At 38.4% G+C, this 24,318-nt stretch overlaps 2 protein-coding genes and 1 long non-coding RNA gene across 4 annotated transcripts in view; 1 reads left to right on the top strand and 2 right to left on the bottom strand.

Annotated features, from left to right (window-relative positions):
- Window positions 1-7,961, bottom strand: part of LOC105224297 (xaa-Pro aminopeptidase ApepP) — an 89,965-nt gene extending 82,004 nt beyond the window's left edge. For both annotated transcript variants that reach the window (XM_049449825.1, XM_049449826.1), the window contains exon 1: window positions 7,310-7,961. In XM_049449825.1, the coding sequence (XP_049305782.1) occupies window positions 7,310-7,703 (394 nt within the window). In that variant the 5' untranslated portion in view covers window positions 7,704-7,961. The remainder of the gene's footprint in view (window positions 1-7,309) is intronic.
- LOC125776636 (uncharacterized) overlaps window positions 1-24,318 on the bottom strand; it is a 502,262-nt gene that overhangs the window by 162,538 nt on the left and 315,406 nt on the right. The window lies entirely within an intron of this gene.
- Window positions 8,226-10,543, top strand: LOC125776804 (uncharacterized). Its single transcript, XR_007421977.1, has 4 exons — window positions 8,226-8,421; window positions 8,486-8,668; window positions 8,723-8,869; window positions 8,951-10,543. It is a non-coding gene; the product is annotated as an uncharacterized LOC125776804 (long non-coding RNA).

Here is a 24,318-nt window from a genome sequence, read left to right as displayed (position 1 = left end):
ATTCAAAGGTCGAGATACTTACCCGCTAAACTGCGCAAGGTTGTCGATTCATCCATTCAACAGAATGCTTTCTTTGCTCTTCCAGAAAACATTCTCCTTAGTATGATGACTGACGAACGGATAGAAGTCAGAAAGTTGGCCCTTGACCGTCTTCTTTCAGCCAGAGAAGCAGAGTCTGACACCATAAATGGAAGAGTTAGATGTAATAAAGTGCCAAAGCTGAATTTCAAAGCTAATACTTATTACGATATGATTAACTGGAAGACTATTACCTTGACTGTTCCACCAGTTCTTTGTTCAGTTTCTAACGAAGAACTCATAAAAGGGCTGTCGGGAGACACTGTAGAGGTATGGAAATTTAGTGAATTCCCCTCTCACACCGTGGCAGTCGAGAGAATCGTCAAACTGGTGACAGAGGCATCTTCTAAAGTTATTGGCCCCCAATCTTGTGATCTTTTTATACGCTCTACACTGAAATCTAGGCAACAAGTGCCAAAGTTTAGTACAAAATCTGATTTTATCAATAAATTTGACACAGATTCAGACTAAAACAAGCCTGACATATGGTTGGTTGGTTGGGTTGGGCTTGGGAGGAACCCGAAGAGCAGCTACCTCCACGCGGTGGGTTCTGGGTGACCAATACAGGTTAGCTGAGAGCTGCAACAATTTTGACCTTGCGCTGTGGAGCGCCGCCTTTTCGCTCGTATCTCGGGAACGGTTCGTCCTACGGCCATGATCACATATACCATTTCGGTAGCAAATGACGTGACAAATAACTTTTGTTTTATACATTTTGCCATGAGATGCGTATTTCAGGTGCTAGGTAGACAATTTCACGATTTTAGGCGAATTTCCGAAATTTCAAGGCCGAGGTTCGGGTTGAAGATGCAATCCGATCTCAAAACAAAAAGTTGCATTGGAATCAGGAAGTACTAAGGCAACTTTTCCGCACTATTAGAATTCCCGAATCGAAAAAAATCCGGAATCGACCCACCCTAATGCGCACACGCCCCACGGTGGCACTGGAAGTCATACTAGAGCTCACACCGCTGCATCAGGTGATCAAGCTAGCAGCAAAACACACCATGCTGCTAATGTCAGCAGAAGGCTGTGGAAGAGGGAAAATAGTGTCCTCTAAACAGATGGATGCTCTAGCGGAAAGCACACCGCTAGCCCTCCTCCCAAGAGACGGTACTTCAAAGAAAATAAACTTCAAGAAGAACTTCACAGTAACTCTAGGCAGCAAAACGGAGTGGAATGATTCCACTCTGGAAAGGCTGCTGGAGGACAGTACCATTCAGTGGTACACTGATGGTTCAAAAACACCGGAAGGCATTGGGGCAGGTATAGCGGGTCCACATACTAGCTGTCCATCCCTATGGGCTGCTTCCCAAGCATCTTCCAGGCTGAAGTTTTTGCCATCAGTCAGTGCGCCGAAGTTAACCTCAGCCGCAACTATCGCAACCAGCGCATAGCTATCCTCAGTGATAGTCAAGCGGCACTAAAAGCGATCTTGTCGTTCGAGACCAAATCGCTTTTAGTCGAGGAATGTATAGAAAGGCTAAACCGCCTGTCCCTGCGCAACCGGGTACACCTAATCTGGGTACCAGGGCACAAGGGAGTAGAAGGAAATGAGAAGGCCGACGAACTGGCACGAAAGGCGGCAGCGTCCAAGATGTTGGGACCAGAGCCATATATAGCAGTACGACCCCACACTCTTAAGGAGCTGCTTCGCACTGAGGAGAGAGAGGAGAGGGAGCGGTACTGGCGGCAAGCAGCAAGTATGCATCACGCCAAGCTGCTTCTAGGAGGATATAACCTCTCCAGGTTCAAAGAATTAATGAACCTCGTCGCAGTCTATACAGGGCACTGTAAGCTCAGGAAGCACCTGTCCAACATGGGCATGGTCTCCTGTGCTACCTGCCGGTTCTGCGACTTGGAGCTGGAAACACCAGCACACCTAATCCTAGATTGCACAGCAATCTGTGGAAAAAGGATCAAGGCCCTGGATTCAGTATATATCAGCAGGGATCACATCACCTCACTGGCGCCCGGCAAACTACTGGTGCTGTTCAGGCTGCTGGGGCTCTGGGAGGTCATGTGATATAGGGGAGGGCACAATAGACCCTAGGTCGCGGTGCAGAACCTCAAATTTTATTCTATTTCTAACGGTTCTCAAGCGTGGAAAGACAAAAAAAAATCGGCTGGCAAGGTTATGGCATCAGTCTTTTGGGATGCCCGTGGTAAATTATTCATCGAATGATAAATGAGCCAGTTTTAATTCATTGCATTGTGTATTTGATTGCAGTTCTATTCTACCATTCCCAAAATTTAGCAATTTTATTATTTTTCAGAAAGGATCAGTTTGAAATTGTACGCATATACATATGTATTCATCGTTCCCGTTTAAATATTGCATTGATCTGTGCAATGCTTCGAAAAGATTTCTGTATATCTCAAATTTTTTATCAACACTTCAGTTATGCCGCTATTTTTTTATGCCAGACCTTTTGGAATTTTAAATTGCCTGTCAAGATACCCCCTCCAATTTAAAAATCACTTGTCAAATTTATTGCTGAAAAGTTTAGTGCTTATACAGGGTAGGCCATTTAAAGTTGACCCATCTGGCAACGCTGTAACTTTTAACAGCGCTGACAAATCGGCTAATGTCATACCGCGTTAGAAGCGTCATTCGAAGACAATTTATACCATGGAACAGTACACTCCAAAAGAACGCGCTGAAATTGTTCAGCTTTATATTCAAAATAACTTTTCAATTGTGTTAACTCAACGTGCGTTTCGCAAAAAAAATAAAGTGAAAAGTGCTCCAGTTAAGAACACAATTAAGTCTTTATACGCAAAATTTGTGAACACCGGTAATCTCAGTAATGCCAGTCATGCATCCAGACAACGCACAAGACGTTCTGATGAAAATATCGAAGCTGTACGAGCCAGTATTGAGGAGACTCCATCGACATTGAGTTATCGCCGCTCTCTGGAATTAGACATCTCTCGCACCACTCTCCGACGCATAATTCATAAAGATTTGAAGATGTTTCCATATAAAATTCAAATGGACGGGGCTACATGCCATACAGCTCGACCAACAATCAATTTATTGCGACCATTTTTCCCCGGGCGATTGATATCGAAAAATGGTGATGTTGACTGGCCACCGAGATCACCAGATTTGACGCCACCAGACTTTTATTTGTGGGGTTATTTGAAATCCAAGGTATACGCTAATAAGCCAAAGACCTTAGCTCAACTGAAAGCCAACATTCGACGTGAAACAGCCGCCATATCATCCGAAACATTGGCCAAAGTCATGGAAAATGTCGAAAAAAGAGTGCATTTAGCTGTCAAAGCTAAAGGTGCCCATTTACGCGATCTAATTTTTAAATATTAGCGGAAACAAATCCCCTTGGACCAAAATAAATTATTTTTGAAATGAACAAAAAACATTGTTTTCTTTTGTTCTTTTTTTTTAGAAACAAATGGGTCAACTTTAAATGGCCTACCCTGTATTTACGAGGAAAACCAGCATTGCCACACCTTGAAAACCAAAAGTGAAGGATTTTTCAGCGTTTCACAGCGTTTTCTTTGTTTGTACTTTCGAGTGATTCTTTTTTCTTTATTTACTACAAAAAAACTGTAAAGAAGATTTTTCAAGCTAAAATTGAATATGTGATTTATATTTAATAGACACAGATAAGTAAAATCGTGTGATAAATTATAATATTACGAGCGAATACCCGGGGTGAATGAAGTACTTTTGCGTAGTACTCCTTTCTGCGTTAAAAATAAAAAATATATTGACTTTTTGTTATAAAGTGGTTATAAGTTTTGGTTATCATGCACTCATATTGAAACAAAATTTGAGTTTTCGTTATAAATTGGATAAATTTGGTTATTATATATATGTTATTGTGGGGTACGACCTGTGCAACTAAGTTTGACATACTTGACACTTTTTTGTAGATCGGTAAATTTCCTATAAGAATAAGTGTTGATTCTCGCTTACCAATTATTTGTTTGTGTACATTAAAAATCCAAACAAAATAAACAAAATTTCCTGCGTTATTTATATGGGAAATCAAAACTGTCGATGAGGCACCTCTTAATATTAATATTAAGAGCTCAAGTCTTACCAGAATTTGTTTTTAGTCATGTCGGATGAGATTTTCATGGTAACTAAGAAAAATAAAAATAAAAAATATTTTTGGCCCACCTTAATGTATATAATATTACTTATTTGCTTAATAAATTTAAAAAGAAAATATCCATATGCATGAATAGAGGAATTTTTGCGAAAAAGAGGAATTTCAGCGAATTGCCTATCATCACATGGCAGCGCTCCATTTCGTCGTAATTTTTGGTAAACAAATGAGGTCTTCGGCCGCGCTTTAAGAAAGCAACACTAGTCGAGGGAATACTCAGGGTGACTGAAGTACTTTTGCGTAGTACTCCTTTAAAAATTAAAATAAAAAATTTTATTACGTAATATTATAGCGAGTGCCGTGTCGCAGCGGAGAGAAAACAGGCTGCCTACCTCGCAACGTTACGGTCGTCCACAACACGTGCGGGATGGGATAGATACCGAGAGTTGAAGAGGGAAGCGAGACGCATTTGCAGACAGAAAAAGAAAGAGGCCGAAATGCGTGAGTACGAAGAGCTTGATAAGCTGGCCGACAGGGGTAATGCTTGAAAATTCTACGAAAAAATACGGCGGCTTACAAAAGGTTTCAAGACCGGAGCATACTCTTGTAGAACCCCCAAAGGTGATCTAGTTACCGATGCCCAGAGCATACTTAAATTATGGAGGGAACACTTCTCCAGCCTGCTGAATGGCAGTGAAGGCACAACACCGGGAGAAGGCGAACCCGATACCCCAATCGATGACGATGGAGCAGACGTCCCATTACCCGACCATGAAGAAGTTCGAATAGCAATTACCCGCCTGAAGAACAACAAAGCGGCAGGAGCCGATGGATTGCCGGCCGAGCTATTCAAACATGGCGGCGAAGAACTGATAAGGAGCAAGCATCAGCTTCTTTGTAAAATATATTCGGACGAAAGCATGCCCAAGGATTGAAATTTAAGTGTGCTATGCCCAATCCATAAAAAAGGAGACCCCACAATCTGCGCCAACTACCGTGGGATTAGCCTCCTCAACATCGCATATAAGGTTCTATCGAGCGTATTGTGTGAAAGATTAAAGCCCACCGTCAACGAACTGATTGGACCTTATCAGTGTGGCTTTAGACCTGGGAAATCAACAACCGACCAGATATTCACCATGCGCCAAATCTTGGAAAAGACCCGTGAAAGGAGAATCGACACACACCACCTCTTTGTCGATTTCAAAGCTGCTTTCGACAGCACGAAAAGGAGCTGCCTTTATGCCGCGATGTCTGAATTTGGTATCCCCGCAAAACTGATACGGCTGTGTAAACTGACGTTGAGCGGCACCAAAAGCTCCGTCAGGATCGGGAAGAACCTCTCCAAGCCGTTCGATACCAAACGAGGTTTCAGACAAGGCGACTCCCTATCGTGCGACTTTTTCAATCTGCTGCTGGAGAAAATAGTTCAAGCTGCAGAACTTAATCGAGCAGGTACAATCTTTTATAAGAGTGTACAGCTGCTGGCGTATGCCGATGATATTGATATCATCGGCCTCAACACCCGGGCCGTTAGTTCTGCTTTCTCCAGGCTGGACAAGGAAGCAAAATGAATGGGTCTGGCAGTGAACGAGGGCAAGACGAAATATCTCCTGTCATCAAACAAACAGTCGTCGCACTCGCGACTTGGCACTCACGTCACTGTTGACAGTCATAACTTTGAAGTTGTAGATAATTTCGTCTATCGTGGAACCAGCGTAAACACCACCAACAATGTCAGGATAACTCTTGCCAACAGGTGCTACTTCGGACTGAGTAGGCCATTGAGAAGCAAAGTCCTCTCTCGACAGACAAAAACCAAACTCTATAAGTCACTCATAATTCCCGTCCTGCTATATGGCGCAGAGGCTTGGACGATGTCAACAACGGACCAAGTGGAGAAAGACCTGGCTTCGCTTGGAATATCCAATTGGCGCCACGTAGCGAAAGGAAGAAACGACTTGCGCGCGGTTGTTAACTCGGCTATAATTCGGAAGAAGAAGAATATTATAGCGAAAAAGAGAAATTTCAGCGAATTGCTCATATTTGCTTATTATCTTATGGCAGCGCTCCATTTCCTCATAATTGTTAGCACATACATAAATGATGCTCACTACAAGTGTAAAAATTAATTTTAAAATATACATTTCTTACTTATAAAACTTGCAAAAAGTGTAAATTGTGAATTTTTTTTAATGTTTACAGTTTAATTAAATGAATTTGAAGCGAAAATGTGCATAAAGTGTGTTAAATGTAGTGAAAAAGCTTATTGAAATATTCGAATTTTGGGAATTTTCCAACGGTACGTTCAGATCGCAGAGCCAAAGAAATCGGAATTATGTCCCGAAATCGGGGGATCCTATTCTAAAATTTACCCAGCAGCTAATGTAGTACGTGTTTTTTCGATTTGTGATAAATTTTACAGTAATATTTTCTAATTTTATATCTATCGCAGCAAGATTGCAGATTGCAAAAATACTACACCGAAATATACAAGGGCACGAGAGCACCCATTGCAGAATCTAGTGATATATGAGCGACTGATTCAGTCAATTTATTGTAAATGACTATTGTGCATGGCTATTGTGAATTGGCGCACCTTCTGCATACATTTTTAACAAAAAAAACTGTAACAAAACTTTATAATTTAAATAGAAATTATAAAAACCATACCATACCACTTTTAACACTGAATTCGTGGGATGGTGTACTAAAGTTCCCCCAGGAAATCTATGCGGAAAACTAATGTGTTATATAGTTATTTCCTATCATTGGGGTATTATTAGCTTTCTTTATTTCTTTTGGTTCTTCTGTAAAATATGAATGTGAGGTAGCATTGATTATTAGTTAGAATGTAACCTTTTTGTTATTGTATGAAAAACATAATTGAACAAAAGTTAAATTGTGAATAATAGTTATTTTTGCACTATTTACTATAAAATAAATGGTTAGAAACCAACTAGTGATGTGTTAGTGGATATAAAAGTTGAAAATATAACTATAAAATTCATTATAAATGGGAGAAACACGCATTTTAAATAGTTGTATTTTTGAACTTTAAATGCAAATATCTCGAAAACCATGTGAAACCCAGTGGCAACTATATAATCTAACCGGTGGACGCTATTCTAAAATTTACCCGCTCTTACCCCTAGATTTCAACTCCTGTTGAATAGGCTTCCATTGTCGGTAAGAAATAAGCTTAGGATCAACACCAACACTACTGCTAATAGGTGTGTTATCGCAAATCCATTTTCCAATAGTTGGTGTAGAAGGTAAGCCATCTTTCATAAGCTCCCAATTAGAATCCATTTGCTTTTCAGCTTGTTGATAGTATCTTCCGTCCGTCCACATTAATGCTTTTTCCGGAGTAACAACAGCAGTACCAGCTGATCCATTGAATCCACTGATAAAAGCCCTTCTCGCATCATGCGGCGAAATATATTCATTTTGATGGGAATCCTCAGTCGGCACAATGTAAGCCTTCAGACCCCGAGCTTTCATAAGAAAGCGTAAATTCTCAAGCACAGCACTACTTTGCATTTTTAGAAACACTTTCCAAACTTTATTACTAATGAAAAGCAAATAATATATTCACTTCTATTAAATAGAAGCAATTAATAACCGCGTACGTGATAAGGGTGTTCGGACTACTATTTATAACTCAATTCACAGGCAATAAATATTAACAATAAAACATTAATGCTTCATTTAGTCTCCACGTGCTGCTCTTCCGTATAGACAACGTAATCGTTTTTGTTCTCATTAAAGCAATGCTGCACCACAGCTCACAAAATTGTGATGTCTGAATGCAAACCTAACATAATCGGTTGACTTGTTTTGTTAAATTCAACATTTTTAAAGAAATTTGAAATTATTTTATTGAAATAGAAATGTACAGCTGAAAGACTAGAAGTGTGCTTAACTTTCACATTGCTCATATGTGATCAGGAAGATCAAAAACAACTACTTTGTTACTACGAGGGGTGGCACGTTTGATACTAATTGTGGCATAAGGAGAACATTACAACTGGTTCACACACTAACAGCACTATTATGAAAAACCTCTCAACTGAGTTGAGAGGAAAAATTTGAAAGATTTCTTGTGAGGCATATTTTGTGAGGCTATTCTTGCTCAAACCTCATAAGAAGAAAGCTTAAAAAAGTCACCACGTGAGGTAAAAAGCTTTTTGTTGTCAAACAGCTGTTTTAATAAAAATAAGCAAACAAAAATGGACACAACAATGGATAATCAGCATATGTAAGTAATTTTGCAAATTTTAAATATATATGTATATACAATAATTTCATACATATATTCCTAGGCGTAAAGGACAACTCAGGAGCAGCTGCAACATTACATAATGTTTTGCAAGCAGCATTCTGAGTTGCAACGGGGGAAGCTAACTCCGACAAACCCTCAAGGGCTGCAAATACTTTGGTCGGAGTTAGCAGATAATTTAAATGCTTTAAGAGGTCCAACTCGGTCGGCAGCCAAGTGGAGGGAGGTAAGTTCATAAATGCTAGTGTATGTTTCACATTATTAAAATATGTTTCCATAGTCATTGATGCATTCGAAACATTAGTTGCGAGCGCGCAAACTGAAGGCACATGCGCAAGCGACTGGTGGAGGCCCTCCGATAAATGGAATGACTGAATTCGAGGAGCAAGCAATTTCAATGCCGGGTGTTGCGACTTTGGGTCACCAGGTAATATTTTAATTTAATATTTGTCGAAATATATATCTTATTATTACATGAGGCAATAATTGGTCCGTTTTTTACTTACAGGTTTTGCCGTTGTATTTAAATACAGCTCAAGCTCCAGCTTCCTCGCCAACACCAACAGTCGCATCGCCTGCTCCAGCCTTTCCTGCTATGTTTACAAATTTTTCTTCCTCGCCATCACCTCATTTTTTTCCTCACTATCTCCTCCATCTTCTTCCTTATCTCCTCCCATCTTATCTTCTCCTATGCCATCGCCTTCTTACATTCCTTCTGAAAAATTTGCTGCAGCGAAGATGCTTGGGACAGTGAATGGAGGATCTAGAAAAGCGAGAGGAGGAGGCCATTGCTCTACAAAGGAAAATTGTAGAGTAAAATGTGCAGATGACATGATAATAAAAATGTAAAAAAATAAAAAAAATGAAATAAAAATGTAAAAAAATAAAGAAATGAAATAAAATAAATGAATTATTTGATAAATGAAATAAAATAAAATGAATTATTTATAAAATGAATTATTATGTAGATGTCTTTTTATTCATTCTTAGAGGAAGTAAAATGTACAGAGACAGTAAGTACGAGTAACTTACATATCTATATCTATATCTATACTAATTATATAAAATCGCTTATATGAAAAATGTTTGTAACGGCTAATCTCCTAAAGTTCTGAAGCGATTTTTATAATTTTTTTTTTTTAAATAAAGCATTTGCTCTAGGCTCGCGAGTGGCATACTTTTTTTTTTTAATTTTCCGAAATCAAATCCTTTTTCTTTCGGGTTGAAGTTTTTGAAAAACCAAAAATATTGCAAGCATAAGGTTTTTCGTTCACCAAACGCAGTCTACAGCAAAGCGCGCTTTGTGTGTGTGCGTGTGCCCTTGATCGTTTGCGGCACGCACTCTCTCTCTCTTCCATCTCTGCACATCTTTTCCAGCATAACGTAATGAAGTAAAGTACATACATATGTACATATGTATGCACTCTCTCTTCCATCTCTCACATCTTTTCTACATAACTTATTCAAGTAAAGTACAAAGCAAAAAAGTTTGCATATTTAAATGATCGCAGGACAAGTGAAATAACGCTAAACAGCACAATCAAATGCTCGCATAAATTGCCGTATGTATGCATGTATGTAGATCAGTGACGCGCTTTGCCTAGCCCGCGGGCGGCCGAATTTATTGCTCTCTCACAGATTCGCTCACACGTATTAGTCAAGCGCTCTCTATACATTGTGGAAAATTAATGTTCATTTGAAAATCACTTGATCAACGACTGTTGACTGCTACGCATATAATTTGTATGTACGCGCTGATGAACAATTTTGGTCCAAAACCATGAAAATATTGATTTTTAGTTTTTTGATACAGCCGTTTAGGTAAAAACTTTAACATAAATTCAATATTAAAATTTTTTTGAATTTTAATTTCTTTTTGACACGTGATTTGTCTTTATTTTTGTAATTGATAAAAAATTAATAAGGAATTTCATTAATTTCACAATTTTGTAAAAGTTGTCGAATCACTTTAAAAATTTTTTATATTAATTAATACTAAAGTTTTGTATTTTTTTTGGGTGTAGCAGCAAGCTCTCTCATACTCCAACACAAGCACACAGTTTGGTAGTGTGCGTTTGGGCATCACTGATGTAGATATGTAAATACAGTGTCAACTATATTTATTCTGTTTTACAGCTACCTATTTTGCAGCAACGCACCGTTGCTTGAATTGCTTTTCTTATTGTCTTTGTACTTTTTTGTAACAAAGCACATTGAAAATAAAAACAGAACGCTCTCCGTAAGGAACATCCAAAAACCAATAAAATCAAATATTAAGATGTAATGTGGTTTTCATGTGTGTCTGCGAAATACTTGCTGGTTTCTTCTAACTTTATTGTATTTATGATCGTATTCTGCAAATGGTAGAGTAAAATTGGAAATTTATTGTCTTTAAATCAAAAGGTAAAGATTAGATTTAAGCGAAACTAATTTGGTTAATAATAAATATACGGTTTTTACAATAAAAGCTTTCAGAGATGCCAAAAGCAAAATCTCAATTATTTAGATTCTCATCAAATAGACGGCAAATTCAGCTAAGACGAAATGAGACGGTCGACGAGAGTGCAAATCGCGTAGAGAATGTAAGGTTGCAAATGATGCAGAATAGACAAGGGGCGATTGCTTTCAAATCAGCGTTTAACTATAGACAGGATTGTAATTATTTGGACCATTCCCTTTTGTTCATTGGTCGAATGAATGGCATTTGCAATTTTTGTAAGGCTAAAAAGTGGGTGAAAGAGGCACCAAGTATGTGTTGTAGCAAGAGACATGTAAGTGAGACATATAGGTGAGCCTTCGCTGACAATCAAAGCGCTGCTTACAGGTGAGCATCAGTCGTCCTGTCACTTAAAAAAAAATATAAGAAAATGCAATGGTTGTGACTCCGTTTGGTGGTAATGAAATTAGGAAGGGTAATTTCATGCCAACGTTTAAAATACATGGACAAGTTTACCGCGTTATTGGGAGTTTATTGCCAGCGCCGAACACAACACCAAAATATAAATTGACTGCCAATATGCGAATAAATCTTTGTGGAGCTGGACCATCCAATCGGTTTGCAGAGTTCCTACTTAAAATAGGTAACGGTTGCAAATCTGTCACCAAAGATGGTTATGTAATAATGCCAGATATTGCAGGAACCTGTGTTAGAACAGTTGACCAACTTATTGATAACGTGTATCCAGATATTATTAATTTGCACCACAAAGATTCTAAGTGTTTATATGAGTGAGCTATAATTACTTCGACGAATTCCGCTGCAGACGAAATCAACAAAGCCGTTTGTCAAAGAATATTATCAGAATATAAAATATACAATTCTTTTGACACAGTGACAGATGAAGGAGACGTTGTTCACTATCCGACGAAGTTTCTTAACTCTCTTAATCCCTCGGGTCACTCGGGACTACCTCCATTTCAACTAGAACTTAAAATTGGTACGCCATTAATCCTTCTACGAAATCTTAAGCCTCCCAATTTATGTAATGGCACTCGACTGAAGATAACGCACTTGATGCCTAATATCATTCAAGCAAACATTTTAACCGAACCTGCAGCAGGCGAAAGCACAATGATCCCTCGGATACCAATGATACCTACAGATCTTCCATTTAGTTTCAAAAGAGTACAGTTCCCAGTTAAGACGTGTTTTGCGATTACCATTAATAAGTCCCAAGGGCAAACATTTAATACTGTTGGCATAGATCTTCGAAACGAAGTATTTTCTCACGGTCAATTATATGTGGCTCTGTCACGAATTGGTTCCCCGCAAAATAAACCGTTCTCATTTCTGGCAATGGAAATAAAACAAAAAATGTTGTATTCACTAAAGTTTTTAATAATTAAAATATATCCTTTTTGGTTATTGTTCCAAAATACATCAATTATAGTATGCCTTATTTCATATCTTGAATTAATATTTACTCTATACAATCCTATTTATTTTAAGTAAGAGTTTTGAATTGTTACCTTTTTGTTATCTATTTTTAATTTTTCTGTAAAAAAAAATTTAATAAACAAATTATTTATAACGTTAATGAATTTAAAAGTGTTTGCAATTAATTCAAATATGGGTAGTAAATATTTGTAAGTCTAACATAAGTTACACATTATACTCATGTATGTGTGTTTACATGTACGAATAAAGGTATTCTTTTATTTGCATTTTAAACTACATTAAATTCTTTCCAATACCCTCATCGTTTCAGTTTTTGCGGCGTAACAAAGTACGCCGGGTATTTGCTAGTATGTATATATGTATATTTATATATATACATATATTTATAGTACATAATGCCACTGGAAATATATACATACATATGTATATTATAAAGACATGATGTAACGTTCTCTTACTCTAGCACCCTCCCTAAAATTGAGGTTTCCTAGAAGCGGTGTTTTGAGAGGCACCGGAATCGTGACTTCAAAACACCGAAGGCTCTCTCAATGGTATTACGTGCTTTGGCGTGCAACTTACGCACTTCCCTTGCATTTGAAGGTTCAGCGACTGGCGTTAACAGCCATGGCTCCAATGGATATCCTTGGTCACCTAACAACCACGAATCACTTTGCGTGTTATAGGTATTCGTGAGGTGCATACGTGTTGGGGATGTGGTCCAAATACCAGAATCATGGCAAGACAAGGGATATCTCACGTTGACAGCGGTGAACAGAAGTCGATGATCACAATTATATATATACATATGTATTAATAGAAAGATTGGTAAATAGTTTGTATAATATAGAATATTACGTACTGCTTCTTCATTAAGGCTGTAAAATCCTTTCCGGTTCATGAAAACTGAGAGAGAAGTAGTGGCGTCTGTGCTTGAGGGTGAAACAATCTCAATATGGGTACAATCGATTGCGCCGATTGTGCCCTTGATCTCAAATTTCGTGTAAAATCTTTAAGAAAAAAATTATTTATTTATTTATATATATTTTTATTTATTTATCTTACCCCTTCTTTGTATCCGAAACATCCTGTGCGCTTGAAGGGAAACAAATTTCACTGCCCTTAACATCCAGAATTAATTTCGAAATAAAGTGCAGAGCTCTAGACACAGAGGGCTGGCTCATAGAGAGCGTATAACTATTACCAACGCATTTTTGGTAAGAGCCATGCCCGTAAAAATACAAACACGCCAGGAAACGCAAATCAAAAGATATATTTGACTTCTGCACATCATGCGGCACCAATTCACTTATAAGTAATTTACATAGCGATTTTGGGAATCGAAATGTATTAATAAATGTTGTGTCTTGCATAGTAAAATGATCGCTTTTGTCTCGCAAACCCTTAAAAATTTTCCTCCTACCCCCCGATTCCTCCTCCTCAACAATTGCCGCATATACAAATAATATTTCCTCCATGCTAATTATAACACTCAATTCTCAATTTTTTAAAAAATGTCAAATATTGATTTAAAGCAAAACAAACACAGATGTTTTGTATTATGATGGCTGCTTTCACACGTCACAGATATTTGTGATAATAGTGAGCATTTGAGCTTTTGAATTTTCGCCAGCATAAGGTAACCCTCACTATAGTGAGAAACATCAATGTAGTGAGGTTGGTGACTTTTGTGAGGTCATGAGAATAGGGCTGTAAAATCGCGACTCGAACTTTGCAGTCAATACATACATATGTGTAACGCAACGCGAAGCAGATGAATTTGTCGGCGTCAACCACGATCGCAAATAAAATAAGAAGTAACGCTTCTTAAAACTAAAATCTTAGAATTCTGTTGAAACTGTAAATTTCCAGAAAGAATATAATAACTGACAAGCGGTGCTGCCAGATGTGATACTTTTTGTCTGTGTGCCCACATTTGCATCATCAGTGAGAACGAACTCACTTTAAAATACTCTTCATAGTTGCAATAGCGATCGGCTTCAAAGTAATGCCAACATTATATTCGGAAATTCGAATGTTATTATCTATTTTTCGCAATGAAATATTATGCATATTGAATTATATTAGAAAAAGAAGTATGGGACTCGTTTCGATTGTGTGAAGACAATGAGCGACATCAAAAGAAAATCACCCAATTATCAGTGATGAACATGTTGTAAGTTTAGAATTTGGACACCGAATTAAGTATGTAATATAATTGACATAAAATACCAGAATTAACTAACAACCCTAGTATTTGTTTTTTTAATTTCAATATTTTTAAAGAAATTTTAATTTATTCTATTGAGATAGAATGGAGGAAGTATTCTTTCAAAATAGTTATCTATTATATGTATATGTATATAAGAATTTGTATAGCACAATAAATATTTAATTTACGGTCTCTGTACATTTTTTCAAAAACTAAACTGTTTTAAAAACAAAATTTTATAATATTTGTTATTTGCTTAGAAGGTCATGAAACATTTTCAGTCTATAGTCATATTTCTAGTTGTTAATGGTGATTTCTTGCGGGATTACTTCATTCCCAATGTACATATATATAAGGGGATATATGTAACAGTTTTGTTGGTGAAGTTTATATATAGACTTCAACTCATTTAGAATAATGTACCATATTTGTGTACATTCTACAATTTCATTGATTTTGTTCTAAGCTTCTGACCTGATGCAGGTAACCATCTGCAAATGTGGCGTTTGTGCAGTTTGGTGGGGAAGGCATATCACTAGTAATTAAAATGGATATATGTAACAGTTTTGTTGGTGAAGTTTATATATAGACTTCAACTCATTTAGAATAATGTACCATTTTTGTGTACATTCTACAATTCCGTTGATTTTGTTCTAAGCTTCTGACCTGATGCAGGTAACCATCTGCAAATGTGGCGTTTGTGCAGTTTGGTGGGGTAGGCATATCACTAGTAAACAAAATGGATAAGTGTGGTTCCAGAACACTCCCTAGGGGTACACTTGTATATATTGGTTGTAACGTAATATATGATTGTCCCTGCCCTGATACTATAGAAAAAGAAGCATTAATTAATGAAGTAAGCCATGGAGGATGGAGTCATGTGTAGAAGTTCACGCAAGTGAGGAAAGTTCTCTGATCGCCATTCGCTTGGGAGTGGTCAGAAACGATTCTTTTACATATGACTCAAGCAGCTCAAGACTTCCGGTCTTTGACCAAGTATCCTCTGGGTAGCCTAAGAACATCCGTTTGAAGGCGAGCTAAAGTGAGAAAGCCAAATATTCCCTACTTAGGGTTGTGCGCTGGGTTTGGAACCCGCCACGTAAAAAAACATCCCCAATGAATGCAAACAACAAGCCTCGGATGAGTGACCCCCTTTTGATGACGACCATGGCAAACGGATTAAGGACTATGATTTGAGGGCATGCACCTGGAATGTCCGGTCCCTTAACTGGGAAGGTGCCGCTGCCCAGCTGGTTGATGTCCTCGTGAAAGTAAAGGCTGACATCACCGCCGTCCAAGAAATGCGATGGACGGGACAAGGACAGAGACGAGTAGGTCCTTGTGGCCTTTACTACAGTGGCCATATAAAGGAGTGCAAGTTTGGTGTTGGCTTCGTGGTGGGAGAGAGACTCCGTCGCCGAGTACTATCATTAACTCCGCAGAATGAACGTCTAGCCACAATCCGCATCAAAGCGAGGTTCTTCAACATATCGCTGATTTGCGCCCACGCACCGACGGAAGAGAAAGACGATGTGACCAAAGATGCCTTTTATGAGTGCTTGGAACGCACATATGAGAGATGCCCCCGCCTCGATGTCAAAATCGTGCTTAGCGACTTCAACGCCAGGGTGGGCAAAGAAGGTATCTTTGGCACTACGGTCGGTAAGTTCAGCCTCCACGAGGAAACATCCCCAAATGGGTTGAGGCTGATCGGCTTCGTCGGGGCTCGAAATATGGTTATCTGTAGTAATAGATTCCAGCATAAGAAGATACATCAAGCTACCTGGCTGTCTCCGGATCGAAAAACCACCAACCAGATCGATCATGTTGTGATAGACGAAAGAAAAGTCTCCAGTGTTTTAGATGTGCGTGCGCTCCGAGGTCCTAACAACGACTCGGACCACTATATTGTTGCAGCCAAGATTCGAACCCATCTCTATGCAGCAAAAAACGCACGCCAACAAACACAAGGAAGGTTCGACGTCGAGAAGCTGCAATCACAACAGACAGCCGAACGATTTTCTACTCGGCTTGCACTCCTGCTCTCTGAGAGCACTCGTCAACAACTTTGTATAAGGGAACTGTGGGACGGCATTTCAAACTCTTGGTTTTCGGAAAGTGCAAAAGAACAGCTGTCACGACGAGGACTTCCGGGTCGCAGCGGAGAGAAAACAGGCCGCCTACCTCGCAACGTTACGATCGACCACAACACGTGCGGGATGGGATAGATACCGAGAGTTGAAGAAGGAAGCGAGACGCATTTGTAGACAGAAAAAGAAAGAGGCCGAAATGCGTGAGTACGAAGAGCTTGATAAGCTGGCCGACCGGGGTAATGCTCGAAAATTCTACGAAAAGATGCGGCGACTAACAGAAGGTTTCAAGATTGGAGCATACTCTTGTAGAACATCCAAAGGTGATCTAGTCACCGATGCCCAGAGCATACTTAAATTATGGAGGGAACACTTCTCCAGCCTGCTGAATGGCAGTGAACGTACAACGCCAGGAGAAGGCGAACGCGATTCCCCAATCGATGACGACGGAGCAGACGTTCCACTGCGCGACCATGAAGAAGTTCGAATAGCAATTCCCCGCCTGAAGAACAACAAAGCGGCGGAGGCCGATGGATTCCCGGCCGAGCTATTAAAACACGGCGGCAAAGAAGTGATAAGGAGCATGCATCAGCTTCTTTGCAAAATATGGTCGGACGAAAGCATTCCCAACGATTGGAATTTAAGTGTGCTATGCCCAATCCATGAAAAAGGAGACCCCACAATCTGCGCCAACTACCATGGGATAAGCCTCCTCAACATCGCGTACAAGGTTCTATCGAGCGTATGGTGTGAAAGATTAAAGCCCCCCGTCAACAAACTGATTGGACTTTGTCAGTGTGGCCTTAGACCGGGAAAATCGACAACCGACCAGTTATTCACCATGCGCCAAATTTTGGAAAAGATCCGTGAAAGGAGAATCGACACGCAACATCTCTTCGTCGATTTCAAAGCTGCTTTCGACAGCAAGACAAAGAGCAGCCTCTATGCCGCGATGTCTGAATTTGGTATCCCCGCAAAACTAATACGGCGGTGTAAACTGACGTTGAGCAGCACCAAAAGCTCCGTCAGGATCGGGAAGGACCTCTCCGAGCCGTTCAATACCAATGAAGGTTTCAGACAAGGCGACTTACTATTGTGCGACTTTTTCAACCTGCTTCTGGAGAAAATAGTTCGAGCTGCAGAACTAAATAGAGAAGGTACCATCTTCTATAAGAGCGTACAACTGCTGACGTATGCCAATGAAATTGATATCATCGACCTCAACAGTTCTGCTTTCTCCACACTGGACAAGGAAGCAAAAGAAATGGGTCTGGCAGTGAACGAGGGCTAGATGAAATATCTCCTGTTCTGTCCTCTCTTGACGAATAAAAACCAAACTCTATAAGTCACTTATAATTCCCGTCCTGCTATATGGTGCAGAGGCTTGGACGATGTCAACAACGGATGAGTTGACGTTGCGAGTTTTCGAGAGAAAAGTTCTGCGAAAAATTTATGGTCCTTTGCTCGTTAGCCACGGCAATATTGCATTCGATGGAACGATGAGCTGTACGAGATATACGACGACATTGACATAGTTCAGCGAATTAAAAGACAGCGGCTACTCTGGCCAGGTCATGTTGTCCGGATGGACGAAAACACTACAGTTCTGAAAGTATTCGACGCAGTACCCGCCGGGGGAAGGAGAGGAAGAGGAAGACCTCCGCCCCGTTGGAAGGACCAAGTGGAGAAGGACCTGGCTTCGCTTGGAACATCCAATTGGCGCCACGTAGCTTTTGTTAACTCCGCTATAATCGCGTAAGCGGTGTCTACGCCAATTAAAAAGAAGAAGCCATGGTGCCATACTCTATCGAACGCATAAGTCAAGAAAAACAGCTGTACAATTTTGCTTTTTTACATCGCATCTTCTTATTCGATGTACTTGATCGATTGTTGAATGTTGAGATCTATAGCCAAATTGGTGAATTGGTGTAAGGCCTTTTTCTTCAATTATGTTCTAAAATCTTCTTATAATTACAGCTTCAAGTAGCTTCAATAAGACACGCAATAATGAGATTGGACAATATGACGAGGCCTCATATGCGCTTTTGCCAGGTTTTTGTACCGTTATGATTTCAGATACCTTCCATGACAATGGAACGTTTCTGTGATTTTGGCAAGTGTTTATTATCGAAGTAAGGGTTTCCATTAGAAAAGATAACGGCGAACCATCCTAATATTTAAAAAAAACATCCCAAAAGAAATTTTGTTGGACACTAACTTCTTTAAATTCGAAAAGGAAAGTACAACAAAAACACTAGACATCCAATGGAATGCGATATCGGATCAGTTTTCATACATGACTGAGTCAATATCCGCATCATCCGCTATAACAAAGGGACAGATTTTATCCTGGGTGGCAAAACTTTTTGACCCCGCAGGATGGCTTTCGCAAACAATGATACAAGCGAAAATCTTGATTCAAGAATTGTGGCTAGACGGAACAGATTGGGACGAGCAAGCGAAACCACTTCGTTTAGGAAAGTGGTCTCAGTTGAACAAATTACGCCCAGAGAACAAAGTCGAACTACATGACTTCTATGATGTCTCTGAAAAATATTGTGGGCACACAAACCGATGCAAAGGTGGCGCCTCCAAAAATGATAAGTCTGTCAAGACTTGAACTGTGTGGCAAGCTATTACTAGCCAAATTAGTATCAGTGGTGCAAACACATTTAAACATGGCAAAATATAAATTATATCTCTGGTCCGATTCCGAAATAGTACTAGCCCGGAAGATGTACTGTATATTTCAAATCGAACATCTCAAATACTTGACCTAGTAGGATCAGCTACTTGGCAACACGTAGCTTTTGCTGACAATCATGCTTAGGATGCAAACCCCTACATCTCGCCACTACCCCCCTCTGGAGGAATGGCCCGTAATGGTTAACAGAATCTCTCGATTCTTGGTCACAATCGGCCATGCTTAACACAATTGCTCCAGAAAGAAAGAACAACACTGTATGATACCGACATCGTTGAACAATTTTCATCGTTCCCCCGAGCTTTCAGAGTAATTGCCTACATGCTCAAATTTATAGAGAAACTGAAAGCCAAAATCATGGGATCACAAAACTCTCAATGCGCTACAGTGACGCACCTGAGCTTACAAAAAGCAAAGGTCGCTCTTATCGCATGTGCTCAAGCGCGCTAGCTCAGATGCGATATATCACTATTGGTTGAATCAAAACCTATTGATAAAGGAGTTCACTCTTAGTTCTAAACCCATTCCTAAACATGAAAGGTCTTCTTCTAACATATAACGTACGAAATCACATAATCCTTACCGGAAAAGTTTCGACTTGCAACATTACTCCTCAGTAGAGATGAGCGATGTTGCGATTTTGGCACGATTCCGATTACCGGAGGGGTAAAAACCGAATTTCCGTATAAATGGGGTATGTGCGGATAGGAGAGCTTCTCCAGAGGAGGAATATCCAAAAATAATATTAAAATAACTTATATTTTTCAAAATATTCACGATTAAAGATTAAAAAATTTGCACTAAAAACACATGGTATTTTTCTAAGTTTCAGTAATTTTTTTACATTTTTCATTTGATGTATGTAAATATACACTTTAAACTTTGAAATAAGTTCACATTTCACTTTCATTTAGTAATATTTTTCCTAAATTTATTAATTTAAAAATCACTTATCACACTCATCGTTGCAAAGGTTAGATTATTTACAATTATGAGGAAAACGAACGTTGCCACATCTCAAACAACAAATTTGGAGGATTCTTAACGATATTTCTTTGTTTGCTTCTTTGGTGGTTCTTTTTTCTATATTAATTATAATAAAAAATACTTTACAAGGTTTTTCAAGTTATAATATCAAGTTGTGAAAACTTTTTCCATATACATATGTACAATATATGTATAAAATGCGATTTATGTTCAATAAAGACAAATAAGTAAAAATCTACGATAATATTGTAAAATTTATATCATATCGGGGTGACTGCAGTACTTTCGTGTAATACTCCTTTAAGCCTTGGCGGCCTTCGGCCGCGCTCTACAAAAATAAACCTGGTCGAGCGAAAACCCAGGTTAACTGAAGTACTTTCGCGTAGTACTCCTTAAAAAAAATAATCCTGATCAAGCCAATATCCGGGGTAGCCTAAGCATTTTATTATTTTAATATGCAATATTACTACATAATATTACCTAAGGACTGTCCCGTAAAAAATTGACCCTTCGTTTTTCATTAATAACAAGAAAACCAAAGAATTTTTTCAAAGTCTTGTTTTATTTTTTATTAATGAGTACTATAGAGATTACAAATTATAAATAACATTTAACAAATATTTATTTTCTGTAAAAATTTCTTACTTTTTTCTTAAGGCCCTTCATTATGTTTTGTACAGTGTTTTCATCGATAGTACCGTACGACCATCGTTGTTTATTAAATTTGAATAAGAAAAAATCCATATGCATGGAAAGATTGTTTATACTCATGTTAATTTGAAATATAATTTATAGACACACTTGTTATTATTAGCTAAATAAAAAAAGAGGAATTATAATAGGTTGTCAAAAAAGTCTTGTGGTATTTTCGCAAGTTGACGCTGAAAGCGCGTAGTTCTAGTTTTATTCGTCGCATCGGGTCATGCTATACCTTTTTGGAAAGCTCATTTCACGCGCTAACACGTGTTTGATTGATTGTCGTTTCTTTTAAGTCGTTCGTGAGTTATAGCGTCGCAAACATGGAGCAAAATAAAGAGAAAATACGGCATATTTTACAGTACTACTACGATAAAGGCAAAAATGCATCTCAAGCCGCCAATAAAATTTGTGCAGTTTACGGACCCGATACAGTTTCCATATATAAATTTGTGAAATTTAATTGTATTTGATGAAACGTTTTGTAATGTAATGTCATAGTATAAATTTTAAATGGATAATGATTAAAAACATTTATTGATTGAAAGCTAACAAGTCGTTTTATTGGGTATTGAAAGGTCAAAAGTCAGTTGTTTTAATACTATGTTCGGACCGACATTGAAAACATTTTGAAAACACATTTGTATGTTTTGGAATGTAAGTCGTTCGGATCGACAATGTGTGTTTTCGATGAGTTTTCACTGGCAACTATCAACACGGAGATTCTCTTGCTCTTGCAAGATTACACAAAATGCAAAAATCCTATACCGAAATAATAGCTTGTCAAAAAAGTCTTGCGGTAATTTCGGTAGTTGGCGCTGAGAGCGCGTAGTTCTAGTTTTATTCGTCGCATCGGGTCATGCTATACCTTTTTGGAAAGCTCAATTCACGCTTTAACATGTGTTTGATTGTTTGTCGTTTCTTTTAAGTCGTTCGTGAGTTATAACGTCGCAAACATGGAGCAAAATAAGGAGAAAATACGGCATATTTTACAGTACTACTACGATAAAGGCAAAAATGCATCTCAAGCCGCCAATACAATTTGTGCAGTTTACGGACCCGATACAGTTTCCATTTCCATCGCACAGCGATGGTTTCAACGTTTTCGTTCTGGTGTAGAGGTGGTCGAAGATCTGACATATTTTACAGCCATTGCATATAAATTTTTGCTTGTGTTTGTTGTGCCGTTGCACCAAGAAGAAAATTCTGCAATTATTACACCGTTCAATGGTTTTGCAAGAACAAGAGAACCCCTTAACAGTGAGCAGCTGTATTTGTATATGGAATGTAAACAAATATGAAGTGACAATTTAGGGCCGGCAAAATATGTCTTCCATGAAAATCGATTAAACTAGAGCAGGCACCGATTATAATGAGTGGAGTGTAAGTTTTCAAGTAGTTTTCAGCGAAAACTGTGTTTTCGTTTGACAGATTTTACATGGACAAAAACACAAGTTTTCGTGCGAAAACCAGTTTTTCCCACGAAAACATGTTTTCAATGTCGGTCCGAACATAGTATAACATACCATAAAAAGATTCAATATTAAACGACCTCTATGTAGTAATTTAATATGGGTATTCGCTTGCTCTTGCAAAACCCTTGCACGGTACAAGAATTGCATATATTTCGTCTTGGTGCACCGGCACAACAACAAACACACGCAGAAAATTATTTGCAATGGCTGTAAAATATGTCATACCAAAACAAAAAATATAATTGCAACCCTGTTTTAGCTGTCATTATACATAAATACATATTACGTCGTTAAATTGTTGAGGAAGTTAAGTATTAAATAGATTTTATAATTTCTATTTAAATTATAAAGATTTGTTACATTTTTTTGTCAAAATTGTATGCAGAAGATGCGCCAATTCACAATAACCATGCATAATAGTCATTCACAATAAATCGACCGAATCTTCTTCTTCTTAATTGGTGTAGACACCGCTTACGCGATTATAGCCGAGTTAACAACCGCGCGCCAGTCGTTTCTTGTTTTCGCTACGTGGCGCCAATTGGATATTCCAAGCGAAGCCAGGTCCTTCTCCACTTGGTCCTCCCAACGGAGTGGAGGTCTTCCTGTGCTTCCCCCGGCGGGTACTGCGTCGAATACTTTCAGAGCCAGAGTGTTTTCGTCCATCCGGACAACATGACCTAGCTAACTATGTCAATGTCGTCATATATCTCGTACAGCTCATCGTTCCATCGAATGCGATATTCGCCGTGGCCAACGCGCAAAGGACCATAAATCTTTCGCAGAACTTTTCTCTCGAAAACTCGCAACGTCGACTCATCCGTTGTTGACATCGTCCAAGCCTCTGCACCATATAACAGGACGGGAATTATGAGTGACTCGACCGAATCAGCCGTTCATATATCACTAGACTCTGCAATGGGTGCTCTCGTACCCTTGAATATTTCGGTATAGTATGTTTGCAATCTGCAATCTTACAAGAGCAAGCGAATACCCCTATTATGTTCGGAAATTAGAATGTTATTATCTATTTTCTGTAATGAAGTATGCATAATAATAATTTGATTGTTTTAGAAAAAGATGAATAAGGATTAAAAATAGACAGTGAAAACTAGTTTAGTTCCCTGCGTAAAAAATTGGTCAAGAATTTAAGAACATGATAGAAAGAATATATAAAAATAATTGTGGGACTCATGTCGATTGTGTGAAGACAATGAGCAGAAAAATAGACAGTGAAAACTAGTTTAGTTCCTTGCGTACAAAAATTGGTCAAGAATTTAAGAACATGATAGAAAGAATATATAAAAATAATTGTGGGACTCATGTCGATTGTGTGAAGACAATGAACAGAGAAGCAAATTACCCGATTATCAGCGATAAAATGAACTCGCTCTGAACATGTTGTAAGTTTACAACTGCTACGAACACCGAATTGAGCATATATTATAATCGACGATAAAATACCAAAATTAACTAACAACCCTATTCTCGTGCCCTCACAAAAATCACCACCCTCACTATTGTGATGTGTTACGTTACGTCTCCTGTGGTGATTTCAAAAGCACAAATGCTCATAATTACCTCAAAAATTTTTTAATAAAAATATATTTATGTTCAAATAATATGCTGTAATCCCGTAGCTAATCCTAAGTTATTCTTTTACATTTTGAAATCCTTAAAATAATAATAAAATTAATATATGTATGCACCAAATTTAATAGATTTGCAAAATTGCATTTTTGTCCATTTCTACATTTTGTCTTGTTCGTTATTGTAAAACAGTTGATTCACAGCAAAAAATGCTTTTCGACTCATGT

Source organism: Bactrocera dorsalis, chromosome 2 (assembly GCF_023373825.1).
Source record: "Bactrocera dorsalis isolate Fly_Bdor chromosome 2, ASM2337382v1, whole genome shotgun sequence".
Lineage (NCBI taxonomy): Eukaryota > Metazoa > Arthropoda > Insecta > Diptera > Tephritidae > Bactrocera > Bactrocera dorsalis.
The sequence above is the reverse complement of the archived record's forward strand: the minus strand, read 5'-3'. Positions and strand labels throughout refer to the sequence as shown.